This window comes from Pezoporus wallicus, unplaced genomic scaffold (genome assembly GCF_028554395.1).
Source record: "Pezoporus wallicus isolate ANWC-B61680 ecotype Strahan unplaced genomic scaffold, APGP_CSIRO_Pwel_v1 scaffold_2146, whole genome shotgun sequence".
Lineage (NCBI taxonomy): Eukaryota > Metazoa > Chordata > Aves > Psittaciformes > Psittacidae > Pezoporus > Pezoporus wallicus.
The window spans coordinates 1,486,838-1,501,020 of NW_026639769.1; the positions used below are offsets into that span (position 1 = coordinate 1,486,838).

Consider the following 14,183-nt stretch of genomic DNA (forward strand, 5'->3'; position numbering starts at 1 on the left):
TTAATTCCTGTTTTGTGTTCTCAGTTCATATTCAAGATACAGATGCTTTTCTATTTTTCCTGGAAAAGTAGAGTTCATCTTTGAACCAGTGCAGGAGGTGCTGATGTGAAGAGAGAGCACCAATCTGCAATTTAGGTGTTTCAGGGCCTCCTGAAGAGCTGCCTTTTTCTAAACCAGGAGTCCTGGCAACCTGTCATTGGTTTTGCTGAAAGGAGCTGGTGTTTATTTATTTTTTTTTTTTTTTGGTAGACAAAAGCAGGGATGAGCAGAAAGATTCTTTGAAGATCCTTCGAGTCTGTAGCTTTGCATCCAACAGTCTCTTTTCACTTTAAAGCTGAACGTGCTTATAGTCCATGCTATTACAAATAATTTGAGTAGTGGATCAATGAATAAAAACTCCACTATGAGCTTGAATTCAGTAGCTCAGAACGGGGGTTTTGAACTCGTTTTTGACTTATTTCAATCCTGTTCTCAAATACATTCCTAACTTACTACTGGAGACCAGTGGTGGTGTTGGTTTTTTTTCTTTTGTTATTTACTTTACACAGCAGTTGGTTTTACTGGAAACCTACTTCTCCAGATGGCTTGTGGAAAGAATGGTTATAAGTAATCCCTAAAACATAACCAAAATAGGTTGTTTGGTAGTTTTAACTGTGATTGCACATGTATTGCTATCAAAGCATGTCTTAGTATTCACAAAAAAACCCAGAAAGGTGATTTTTAAAGGCTGAGGAAGGAAGCCAGGTATTTTTCAGTTGTTTCTGTTTATCAAGGGGCACTGTCAACTTAAATTTGACCTGAGACTTGTTTTGTAGTATTAAAGGTTCATAAAGCCAACACTGAAGTGTTTGTATAATGACTTACAAAGTTTCAGGAAAAACATTTGTTAGACAAATAAACATTTCTTATGGTCTCTGAATCGCTCTAATGCTGTGCTGCAAATCTGAAGCTAATCATAAGTAAAACTTTATTGAGAAATGCAGCTAAACCCAAGCATAAGTAGTAGCAGTGTAAAGAATTACAGTTAAAAAGAGTAAAAAATCTTGTATCTATGGTCAGTACCGTGCTAAACCAACAAGGATTAGGTTCTTTTGATTTGATGAGGTGAGTAGCTCTGGAGAAGGACACCTTCAGCACCGGAGCATGGGGAAATTGCAGCGTCCAGCAGTCTTGATTCTGAATGGCCAGAGCCACCAAGGGAGCCCCAAGCCCTTGTCAGGCCTTGCTCAGGAGCTGGCAGCACTGCTGACTGAGCAGTAGACTCATAGCTGTCAGTGCCAGGAGTGGTGACCACCACCCCTAAGCAGACAAAACACTGTCCTGGGAGCATGGTGAACAGAGCAGGCAGTCAGGGCATGGCACAGCAGTTTGCATGGCTAGGGTGAGCAGGAAGGGCCCGGTAGCCTGTCAGGCTTCAAAGGTGAACTCAGCCAGCAGTCATTGAGACGGTGCTCTAGGATGGCATCGTCTCGGCAGAACGCAAAGAAAACAAAGTCCTCTGTGCTGGCCAGAAAGGACGTGGTGACCCAAACAGAGGTCCCTCAAAACTTCTGAAGATAGGGAACGGGTTAGAAAAGCTAAGGCCCAGTTGGAATTAAACTTGGCTAGGGATGTTAAGGATAACAGGAAGGGTTTCTACAGGTACATAGCAAATAAAAAACAGACTAGGGAGAATGTAGGCCCCCTCAGGAAGCTATCGGGAGAACTGGGTACCCTGGATTTGGAGAAGGCTGAGGTTCTTAACGACTTCTTTACCTCAGTCTTCACTGGCAAATGCTCTGACTGTACCACCCAAGGCAGACACAGGGACTGTGAGAATGAAGACCTTGGGCTCACTGCAGGAGAGGATCTGGTTCGAGACCATCTTAAAAATCTGAATGTGCACAAGTCCATGGGACCTGATGAAATCCATCTGCGGGTCCTGAAGGAGCTGGCAAATGAAGTTGCTAAGCTGCTGTCCATCGTATTTAAGAAATCATGGTAGTCAGGTGAAGTTCCCGACGACTGGAAAAAGGGAAATATAACCCCCATTTTCAAGAAGGGGAAAATGGATGACCCGGGGAATTACAGACCAGTCAGTCTCACCCCTGTGCCTGGCAAAATCTTGGAGCAGATTCTCCTGGAAGGCATGCTAAGGCACATGAAAAACAACAAGGTGCTTGGTGACAGCCAGCATGGCTTCACTAAGGGGAAATCCTGCCTGACCAATTTGGTGGCCTTCTATGATGGGGCTACAGAACTGATGGACAGGGGTAGAGCAGTTGATGTCATCTACCTGGACTTGTGCAAAGCATTCGACACTGTCCCACACGACATCCTTGTCTCTAAATTGGAGAGACATCAATTTGATGGATGGACCACTCGGTGGATAAAGAACTGGCTGGATGGCCGCACACAAAGAGTTGTGGTCAATGGCTCAATGTCCAGCTGGAGACCAGTAACGAGTGGCGTCCCTGAGGGATCGGTGTTGGGACCGGTCTTGTTTAACATCTTTGTCACTGACATGGACAGTGGGATTGAGTGCGCCCTCAGCAAGTTTGCCGATGACACCAAGCTGTGTGGTTCGCTTGGTACCCTGGAGGGAAGAAATGCCATCCAGAGGGACCTTGACACGCTTGTGAGGTGGGCTGCTGCCAACCTCATGAACCCCATGCCAAGTGCAAGGTCCTACACCTGGGTGGGAGCAATCCCAGGCACAGCTACAGGTTGGGCAGAGAAGAGATTCAGAGCAGCCCTGTGGAGAAGGACTTGGGGGTGTTGGTTGATGAGAAAATGAACATGAGCCGGCTTCAGTGTGCGCTTGCAGCCCAGAAAGCCAACCGTATCCTGAGCTGCATCAAAAGGAGCGTGACCAGCAGGTCGAAGGAGGTGATTCTGCCCCTCTACTCTGCTCTCATGAGACCTCACCTGGAGTATTGTGTGCAGTTCTGGTGTCGTCAACATCAAAAGGACATGGAACTGTTGGAACAAGTCCAGAGGAGGGCCACGAGGATGATCCGGGGACTGGAGCACCTCCTGTATGAAGACAGGCTGAGAAAGTTGGAGCTGTTCAGCCTGGAGAAGAGAAGGCTGTGTGGAGACCTCATAGCAACCTTCCAGTATCTGATGGGTGCCTATAGGGATGCTGGGTAGGCACTGTTCATTAGAGACTGTAGTGACAGGACAAGGGGTAATGGGTTCAAACTTAAACAGGGGAAGTTTAGATTGGATATAAGGAAGAAATTCTTTCCTGTTAGGGTGGTGAGGCACTGGAATGGGTTGCCCAAGGAAGTTTGAATGCTCCTTCCCTGGCGGTTTTCAAGGCCAGGTTGGACAGAACCTGCGGTGTCATGGTTCATTGTGAGGTGTCCCTGCCCATGGCAGGGAGCTTGGAACTAGGTGATCTGAAGGTTGTTTCCATCCGTAACTATTCTGTGATTCCATCCAGGTGTCTGTAGTGAGGGCCAGAGCCTGTCAGTGGTGTTGGATGGTAGCTGTGCAAGGTGTGACCACGGTGATTTGCTTTGCATGGTGGTATGGCTACAAGAAGAGGTGAAATGGCTGAGGAGCATAAGGGAATCTGAGGGGGAGATTGGTGGAGCTGTACTCTACCATCCCTGAGAGAAGCAACCCAGCCACCCAAAACGAAAGAAATTAAGGATCCCTTACGTTTGCAGTTGGGAGCATGTTACTCCTCAGAGTAGATGGTGTATTACCCTCCAGCTTATGTCACCTTCCCAAGTACCCCCCTATAAGATTCGAGACCCTGCTACTTTTCTGAGAGTTGAGAAAGTGAGGAAGATGATGAAGTAGATAAGTGATCATACAGGCTAGAAGAGTCACCACATCATATCACGACCAACTCTAGCAGGAAAAAAAGAAGAGTGGTTGCGTTTGGTGACTCCATCCTAAGGGGAGCAGAGGGTCTGATAAATGGACCTGACCAGACTCACAGAGGAATCTCCTGTCTCCCTGGGTAGGGTAAAGGTCTTCACCAGAAGATTCTCGCATCTTGCTAGAAATGAGCCGGGGTAGAATGTCAGTGTTGGAGGCCAGATCCACATGGCAACTTAAGTGCATCTGTGACAATGCCTGCAGCAACAAACAGGAGCTGGAAGCCGTGGTGCAGCAGGGAATTCATGACATAATTGCCATCACAGAAATGTGGTGGAATGATTTGTATGATTGGAGTACTGCAGTGGATGGTTTCAGGCTCTTCAGAAGGGATAGGCAGGGAAAAACAGGTGGTGGGGTTGCACCGTTTATCAGGGAGTGCATTGACTCCCTTGACCTCAGCGTTGGGAGTGAGAAGGCTGAATGTGTTTTCCAAGAAGAGAATTTCACTTTCAGTCATTAAATCCTAATGAGTGAGGAGATTTACAGTTTCTCATATGTGTTATTTATAGTATTATCGTATTGTGTAAAGGTCTTAGTATTTTATAAAAGTGTCTGACAATATCATCCTGTCTTCAAAAATCTTAAAATTTAGATAGTCCAGAGGCAGGGAAAAGGACACAGAAACATTTGGTATTTAAAATGCTGTGCAGCAGGCTCTGGTTCTTGACCAGCCTGTGGAGAGCTGTGGCTTGTGCAGAAAGGATGGACCTTGGGCCAAGGCTTCATGAGCCTGTCCTCAGTGGGGAGCAGGGAGGGGGAGGCCAGTGTCACTTGCTGGAGACCTGAGCAAGGCATTGCTGATGGCTTGGGCTCTGCAGGCTACTGGAAGAGCAATCAGGTGCTTTGCCTAGGCTGTTAGTTGGTTTGTCTCCTGGTAATAAATTAGGCAGATATTATACTACCTTCACTGTAAGTGACTTCTTTTACAATAAACCCTCTCACTTTAAAAGCAAATCTTGTAATTTAGACTTGTAGTCTCAAATGCAATTTTGCATATTATTGGGAGAGTTGTGTGTGTATTTTGTTTTGGGTGGTTGTGTGTTTTTTAACCTTCCACTTGGTTAATCAGGGCTGAGCAAAATATTAAAGCACTTCCTTTATTTACTGTATAAACTCTCTCACCTGTGTACAGAGGATTAAGGATCTGCTCTTAGATATCTTCTGTGTTGTGGGACTTGCACTCTCCTCTTCAAGAGCCCTTACTTCCCAGGCACTACCAAAATGGCGTTGATGCTCATGGCAAAGAGTCAGGTTTTTCTTTGGCTGGGGTATATCTTGGAGTCAAGTGATAAGTAAGGTGCTTTAAAGATATAAAGTGTCTACTTTTAGCAGAACCTCAGAAGTTTTGAGAGAAATCTTTCAGATTTTTTTTGCATATAACTAGCTTTGTTCATACTGTTAGTTTATTTTCCCATATAAAGAATTGCTAGTTTGGATAAATTCTTAAAGGATTGGACCTTTCATGTGTGTTAATAGTTAACAGAAGGGTTATCTGCGTATTTGAAAGGACAAACAATGACGTATGTGGTGGCTTGTTGGCATGGTGCAGGTTTCCCACAGTTGTGTAATCTGTTTACTGGTCATTGTGTGAACTCTTTAGTTGGTAGAAAATTTCCTTTAGTTATTGTACTGGAAGTGCAGTGAACATTTAAGGAATATGAGAGGGCAGAATGAACCAGAGAAGGCTTCCCACTCTTCCCTTCTTTCCCAGGATATTAAAACTGATGATTAAAAGAATCCAGCATCCTTAAACTCTGGTGACAGCTAGCAGCACATGCTTCTGCATGGTGATTGGACATGTACAACACTTTGAGGCTGAAGACTGTAAACTAGTGCATTTGTGGTCCAAATTTTCTCTAGTTATAAGAAAATTAGATATCTCATTACTACAGTTTAAGCTTTTAACCTCTTCCTTCTTCATCTCCCAGTTAATCACAGAAATGTGAGTAGGATCCTGTGCCATATTGTTGTATTTGTGACTCTGGACCATATCTTGTCGCATGAGATTTTTTTGCTTTTAGCACTTGCAATTTAGCCATAAGACAAAGGGAATGTCACAAAAAATTGAGAGGAAAAGAGGGCTGGAGAGTTATGTGAAAAGTCAGTGTGCAACATGACTGTTTTCCATGATCACTTAAGATTTCTGTAGGCTACTGTCAACACCAAGGCATCCTGCAGCATTAAAAACTTCCATCTTCTTACCCTGAAATGAGTAAATGACAATCACAGCCCAGTTTATTAAAGCCTGTTTTATTTTATGAGAAACAAATATTGTTGATAGTTTAATATTAGCTTGGTTCCATGAAATAGAAGTCTATGTGACATTTGAGGCCTTAGGAATAAAGTACTGCTCTAGAGCAGTCCAGGAAGAATCCATCTGAACTTCTTCCCTTTTCTCAACTCTAGGGTCATTCTAGCTAGCAAGTCTCAGGCCTTTCAGGGTGTGTGTGTATAATTGCATGAATTCATTAGAAAATTATTTGGCAGGTAGTCTTCTGATTCTCTCGAGAGCGCAGTTGCATGCATATATGTATGTTAATAATCTGTTCTGAGAGCTGAAGTAGTTCACTTGCTTAACTATTCATTTTACTACTTTATATATATATATATATATATATATATATATATATATATAAATAAAAAAAAAAATTGGCTGGCTTCCCTAAAAATAAGTTGGTGAAGGAGAAATAAATATGCTGTTGGTTGCACTTACAATAGTGCCATTGTGCAAAGCAGAGCAAGGATCGTTTCCAAACGGCCTCAGGTGAAATCTAGTGGGAAACAATTTCAAACTGGTCTGAGTTCATTGGTGTAAAGAATGTGTCTTAGATAAACATCTGATCCGAGTTATAATACTTGGTATTATTCCTTCTCTGATTAAGTTCTAATTTTTTAAATTTTATTTTAATAAATATACTTACATTGGCCAGTTGAAATAAGGAGCCTGTTATATTGTCTTTAATGTGGATTCTATAAAAACGGTTGTTTGCAGGTTACACTTATTTATGGGGTTTCTGCAGCTTTTTCTTATTACTGAAAATGATTGTTTTCTGTAAACTGTTACTCATAGAGAGGATACTTTGCATTATGCTGCTCTGCTGGTGATGGCCTTTCAGGCGCAGCTTTCAGTTTTGAAAAATATGCAGTGTTAATTAAGAGTTTTGGGGTTTAGCATTCAAAATTTGTTCCTCATCTTTACAGGAGAAGTCCAGTCTTCCTGCTTCATTGCTTTTAGCTCAGCATAAGGACAGATCTACTCAGCTAGAAATGCAAGTGGAAAAACCCAACCAGGTCAGACCAGTCACGTTTTCCACTGGGATCAAAATGGTAAGTCTTGCTTGTTTTTGTGTTTATTTATTTTTTAAATGCTTTTCAAAAGACTGAGGATTTCCTTATATGAAATTTAGAGGTTCCTTAAACCTAAGTTGCATATTATATGAAAGACTCTTCTCTTTCAATTAAGTATGTAATTATGAATTAATTGAAAAATTTAATCATTCTGCTAGTTAGAATATATGAAATCTTTTCATTGCATAGTTACCAAAAAGCAAGCTTTATCTCTATCCCTGCAAGCTAAAATTCTGGAAGTTCCAGGACAGGCTGCACTTTATTGAGATTTACTTTAAGCACTGGAATAATCTGTGTGATGAGACAGGCAACTTAAAAAATAATGCCAAATGGTTAAGGATGCTGTTTTCATTGTTATTAGATTCCAGGAATCGACAAGTATTTGTTAGTCCTGTGGTGGCAGCTAAAGATTTGTCAGCATTCCTGTTCTTTATCATGACATGGTACAAGTACACATCAGCCTGGCTGTGGAAATGTAAAGTTTGGGGGTAATGGGGGATGTGAGTGTGAATTACTGGTCTCTTTTGCACTTCACTGGTTTGCTGTTTTGTTTTAAATCTCTGCGGTTTTTTTAGACTTTGTATTCTAGAATTGTAGTGGTAAATGATGTCTTGAAAATAACCAACAATATTCGCCTTCCTCAACAAACCAAAAAGTCAGCAAAGCAAAAGCCCTTGCATCAAATTAGCCTTCCATCAGTTAATCAATTTATTTTGTCACAGATGTCTGTGCTGGGTTCATTATCCCCAAAAGAGTTCACAATGTAAAAGTGCTTGCAGCTTTCCCCCCATTCCCTCCTCTACCCCCCCCCCCAGTAGTTCCAGGTTTTGCAAAGTTGTGCAGATTATTTTCTTGTTTTCCTGTAGTAAAAAACTGTATCTTCGTCCTTTTGCTTTTAAAATGTGAGAGTCTGGGGGATTTTCTGTTCATGTAGAAAAGCTAGTGGGCAGAAAGGTTTGTTGTTCTGTTTAAAACAATTCTAACTGAATGCCTGTACTTTTTCTTGCTGTTTAAATATATTGTCAGAATTTCTTAAAGCTGTTGGCCTTTCTTCTGGGAAGAAGAAGATTAGCATATACTATATGATGAGGATAATAGAAGGACTTTCTAATGTATCTGCAAATGGATGTTAAATGCAGTATGCGTTAACAGTAATTTCAGATCTGTAGCCCTAAATAAACTTCATCCAGGAATGGTGAAAGACTTGGATAAGGAGATTTCTAGATCATGACATTTAATTTTTAAAGTTTGGAATAATAGGGGATATTCCAGGTAACTGATTTTTATTTTATCAGTGTTCAGAAAGTGTGAGTAGATGCCTAATTTAATTTAAGTCCCAGACTAACAAAAAAACCCCCACCCTGACTGACCTCAGTCCTAGATTAAAAAAAGAACTAATAATAAAAAAGAGTAAGTACAGTTAACAATAAAGTTAAGTATAGGTATGTTTGATGTTAGTTACTACTGTTGATGGAAAATGGATTACATCAAGCAGACTTTACACTGATAAAATCACAGGTTTTGAGAAAGGTGAACATTTCCATATTTTCTTCATAGAGTGCTTGATTTAGTTATTACATGACATTGTTTTTTAGAATTACATAGAAATTATGTTACACAATAATAACAATATTGAGATTCTGCAAAATAAATTAAGTGGCTAACTTGTAATTTCTGAAGTAGTTGTTTGTTGCCACAGCATGGGAATATTTCTGTGGGTGTTCTGCTAGGATGCAGTTCAGTGTTTTGAAGCAGATGTGGAATTTCTGTGGATGACACATAAGTTGGCAGTTTACAGGGCTGCTCTGACAAGTTGGCCTCATTTGAATGAAATGTGTTTTAATATGACTAAATGCAAAATTATAAATAGAAGAGTAAATAACAGGCTCTGTGAAGAGGATTTGGAAGTTTAGCTAAGCAACTTAACCAGTTCTGTCCTTAGCCACAGCATGTGAATGTGGGGGCCTTGGGTATGTGAATAGTGCAGCAATAAAATAGGACTTTTCCTTTTGGATGCAGTATTGGGAAGACTGATGGACTAGAGAGTTCTGCTGACTGTATTTTTGAATACAAAAATCAGAATGCAAAGAGGAGCTACAAAAATCCGTTCAAAGGCAGAAAGATATGCTTTGTACTGTGTTCGCCCTCTTGTTTAAGAGAAAGTTAAGATCATAGAATCATAGAATGAGTCATATCATACTGTAAATTGAGTCAATCAATTTCAGTAAATACCTCCTTAACACAGAACATACCAAATCAATTGTAATTACAGTGCAACAGTAACTGTAGCAAGAAATCAGTAACCTTAATTGAACACGTAGGATCAAGGATACTGAAGGAACAAATAAGACCTAAAGTTCACAATATTCCACTGGTTAATTGGCTGCGCTGTCCAAATTGACTGTGGAATTCAGTGAAATGTCTGATATTTTCAGGTTTAGGACTGGGATGTTCCTTGGAAAGTTACTGTAGTCAAATGCAAATTGCTTGACTCAGAAGAGTTTGTTTTGTAAAAAGCACTACTGCTTACTGTATGTGATTTGCTGTGGTTGATGATCCCTGGCAGTGTATTCCAGTGACAGTATAAAGTGAGTTCCCACCTGGGCACCTTATGACATGCTTATTTTCTGGCTCAAGTGTTTTTCTAAAATCTTGAGATGCTCAGTCCATTTCTTTTGCATAGGTGTACACTTGAAATGTGTAGAGCTGTTGCTGCACTGCCCTTCAAGGAAACAACTCTCTATAGTTGCTTTAGCTTCGTTCCTGTCTAAGCCATGGGGAGTACCAAAAACTTCTTTAAAAATACAGTTCTAATTAATGCTCAGTTTGGCTTGAGTTCTGCAAATTAACTATAGTTCCTGTGAAAAGTCTGCTTTGTGCTCAGTGTTACAGTTTTGACAGCACGCGTTTAATGAATCACTATGCATGTTCTTCCTCTGTACTTTTATTTTTTCCTAATAGTTTGGCCACTGACTTTTTCTGAGAAGTATTTTCCTTAATTTTGTTTCAAAAGAAGGGAATCCAGATAGAGCCAGCTGAGATGCTGGCTAACCCAAAGCTTGTGTTTACACAAAGGCTATAAAAATATGCCAGTTGTGTCAATCCATGGTTTTTTTTTCTCAGCCTGAACATGAGTGTTTTTCTTGGGATGGTTTTGGTCAAAGATGTTCTTCAGCCTGACTGATAATCAGACATGCTTCTCAGTGTCTGAGCTGAGGCATGCCCATTCTAGTCTCCTGGGGAATGCTCAAGGAAGTTTGCTCATTTAAGGTGTCATAATAGCGTTGTGCAGTTCCTATGCTTGCACGGTGAGGAGGCAGTGTCTTTCACTTGTAAGCTAAGCAAGAGCATCCCCTATAGCACAAGACAGACAATTAGCTCATGGGAATAGGGTGTCCTTCACTTTTCCCTTTGTTTTGGGTTTTTTTGTTTGTTCATTTTTCCTTTCAAGTGGAAGCTGTTTTTCCTTCACAGTTTGCTTATTAACTTGTGAATTCTATTTCAGTAAGTTGTAACTTTTGTGCATGAAGCGTGCCTTCCTAATCAATTTGATTTGCCTCTGTAAGTGGTGGGAGAAAGTGTTTCAGAGTTTTCTGTTTATTGTGCTCATCTTAATGAGAACTATGCTTTGAGCATATCTGAATGTTTAAAACAATTACGAAAGCTAATCTCAAATCAGTGTAAAGCTACAAAGGAAACTGCAGCAATAGTTGCTGCAGTTGTGCGAACAGTTGTTGCAGTAGTGCTAAAAATACTATTTTCTGTCAATGCTTGTACCTTAGATTTTAGTAGCTTTCAAAAAGAGCAAACCTTGTTGGAGATGCATGATATTTCTAGTATTTCTAGGGCTTATCAGGGTGTACAAACCAAATCTAAGGTCTGGCAATAGAACTCTTCTGGTTCTTGGTGAATGGAGTGACCATTTCAGATTGTGAGGCAGCTTTAATGTGAAGGTAATTTTAATGTCTAAAAGAGGTGCTCATATACATTGCAAACGAATGGCAGTTTGCAAATGTAACAGTAATTAATTTCATTACAGTAATTTAGGATTTTTAATGTTTCTGGTATTTACAGGACTGTTGAAGCCTTTTGCTGCTTGTAGATCTTCACATCACCATTGCGGTTAAGAAAAACTTACAAGTGTTGATGTATTTAACTTTAATTCATTGAACTGGGAACATGCAAACCTTTGAGACTGTGGCCCAGCTATTTACATGTTTTTTACAAACATGAATGCCTTAGCTGGGCTCAGCTGCATGCTCTCTTCAGCATGTTTCAAGCTGCATGCCCTGTCCATTTCCTGTTCCTTCCAGTTTTATAATGTTTCTTGCTCCTTCCCCCAGCCTCCCAGGAGTCTTAGCTTCTAGTGATGGTATTCTTGAAGTAATTTCATGTAGTTAAAAACTTAATTATGTCTAATTGGATTGCCTGAATATGCGGGAAAACAACATAGGTGTCCTCTGGCTGCCACCACTTGGGAGAGCTTGCCTTTCACATTTTATACCCAAATACCTCTAAACTAATATAATGCATCACTGACTGCTCAATTTCTGTCACATTTTCTGTTTCCTTAATTAAGAGTAGTGGGAGTATTAATAGAAATACTAGTGCTTTGTGTTGTATGTGCTTCATCATTACCAAGATGGTTGCCACCGCTCTGAATTTGCGGTTTAAATAGATGTGTCAGGGAGGGAGGGGAACCAGATGCCCGGAGGTGATGTACTTGCCCAGGATTAGACAGTAGAGCAGCAGCGGAAGGAGGAATAGGATCCAGCCCTACTAAATTCCTAACCTTGTGTCTCTTCCGCTGAGACGGGCTCCATCTCCTGTCAACAGGACCCCTGAATGGCAGCAAATTAAGAGTGAAATATCTGCTTCAGCTTCTACTTCCCTGTCCAGATCACAGCAGTGGTGTTTACATTTAACTTTCTGTGTGTCTGAATATTACCAGGGTTTTATTCCAGTTATTGTAGTTTTCAGGCTATTAGTGAGTGAATGCTGGGGAGCAATGTGCAGTCTGAAGCAGTTGAAGCTTGCAGGAGGGAGCAGTCGAATCAGTATTTCAGAGGAATGGATCTGTGTCAGACACAGGATGTCTACGACACCTCAGGAATGCACACTGCCACTAAGCTGAGCATAACAAGTGTTACGGAATAGATTTCATGCAGTGTTATACTTGCAGTGTTATTCTAATGGGAAATAATGTTCTTATGTTATGTGGAGCTATTTCTTTTAAAACACTGACCTCATCAGCTCAGGTCAAATTAACTATTCTTCATTACTGCCTTTTCCTGCAATATTGCTTGCTGTGCAAACAACTGCTCAGCGGCTGCTCCTGTCCTTCAGTCTGTTTCTTTTATAGCTTGTGGAGCAATTACCCAAAATCCTGTTCCAAATGCAAAATAGTCTGTCAAAATAAGTTTTTAATCAGTTGTGCTCCTTCAGAGTTGCTTAGACATATGCCAGGTACCCTGAGGTAAGTGAAGTGCATATCACACTGTGGTTTAGCCTGTAACTATTCTGCAGCTCCTGAGAGTGCTTTGCCACCCTTTCTGCATGTCAAGGAACTGTTTCAGCCTTGCAGCCTTGCAGCCTTGCTTTGCCAGTTCTTACTGCACTGATTGGGTTGGTTGGTTTGTTGGTTTTGGTGTGTGTGGCTTTTTATTTGTTTTGGCTTTTTTTTTTGTGTTGTTTTTTTTTTTTTAAGTGCTTTTAGTACTTGCCTAAAGTTAATAAGTAAACAAAGAAGTAAAAGTCAAGCCAGTTTCCTTCCTTCACTGTTAGCTCAGCTGGTCTATCTGAAACACTTCAGATGGAATTGATTTCTTTGAGATGTATGCCAGTCTGAGTTTAATTGGTGTTTTGTTTTTAATCTTTGTTTGGTTCATACTACACATTTCTCTTGCACATTTCTTTTTGCAGATGGCTGGAATATATTTCCCTTTTCACAACACTTAATAGTTTAGAATCACAGCAAAATCACAACACTTATTTTCAAGAGGAAGTAGTGTGTTTAGGAATATAGATCCTGTTTTAGAAAGGGTGTATGTAAAGGTGAAGTTTTCAGTGGTGATGAGCATTATCTAGACCTCCAACAGGAGTCTGGCTGAATCCGCACTGTGAGGCTGCTGTGCTGCTCTGGAGCCTTGGTGCCTGTGTGCGCGATGGCTCAGTGCTCAGGCACTGGGAGCTGCATGTGAAGTAGAGTCCATTGCAGAGGAAATCCACGTGTACTGGTGAGAGGAAGGTCCCTGTGCTTTCCAGCAGGTCTCTGGATGAGGATGCTCAGAGAGCCAGCATTATTGCCAAGCAGCTTTCCTGGAGTGGAGATACACAGGAGTGCATATTTGAAAGCAGGTGCATGTAGCCCTCTAACACCGACTCTGCCAGTGGGATTCCGCAGCTGCTAAGCACCTTCTCTTGATTCCTAATGAGAATACTTATTGCATGTTACTTTAGTTTGAATTTTTGTCATCAATAACAATATCTTGTTTTTTAACACGAGTTTAATAAGAGTTCCATTGATCTGCTGAGAAGGACACCTCTTTCTGAAAAAAAAAAACAGGGAAAAGAAATGGTGGCTGCTGGATCTCCAGCACCTTTGACAATAAATGTATATGGAATTCACATATATGAATTGAGGGACACCAAAAGTGCTGAATGGTAGCATTTGCATTAGGGCTAACATGCTGGATTTAAACTATGATCCAGAGTCCTGTAATCCACATAGAGTTTACTTAAATCTCATAGGATTATATATACAATATTCTTGCAACTTCCGAGTAGCATGGTGGAGAATGATTAGCAGTAGTAAATATATTTGTCATACTAAATCTCTGGCCAACTATTTAAATAAAGATGTTTTGTTAAGAGTCAAGCACATACATGCATAACTGTGCTTAAAGTTTTTGAACTCTGGTTTTTAAATGTATGCCAGCCAAACTTTATTTGAGTGATCT

General features: G+C 40.7%; 1 protein-coding gene across 2 annotated transcripts in view; it reads left to right on the top strand.

Annotated features, from left to right (window-relative positions):
* MNAT1 (MNAT1 component of CDK activating kinase) overlaps positions 1–14,183 on the top strand; it is a 125,319-nt gene that overhangs the window by 53,582 nt on the left and 57,554 nt on the right. For both annotated transcript variants that reach the window (XM_057416131.1, XM_057416130.1), the window contains exon 6: positions 7,078–7,203. In XM_057416131.1, the coding sequence (XP_057272114.1) occupies positions 7,078–7,203 (126 nt within the window). The remainder of the gene's footprint in view (positions 1–7,077; positions 7,204–14,183) is intronic.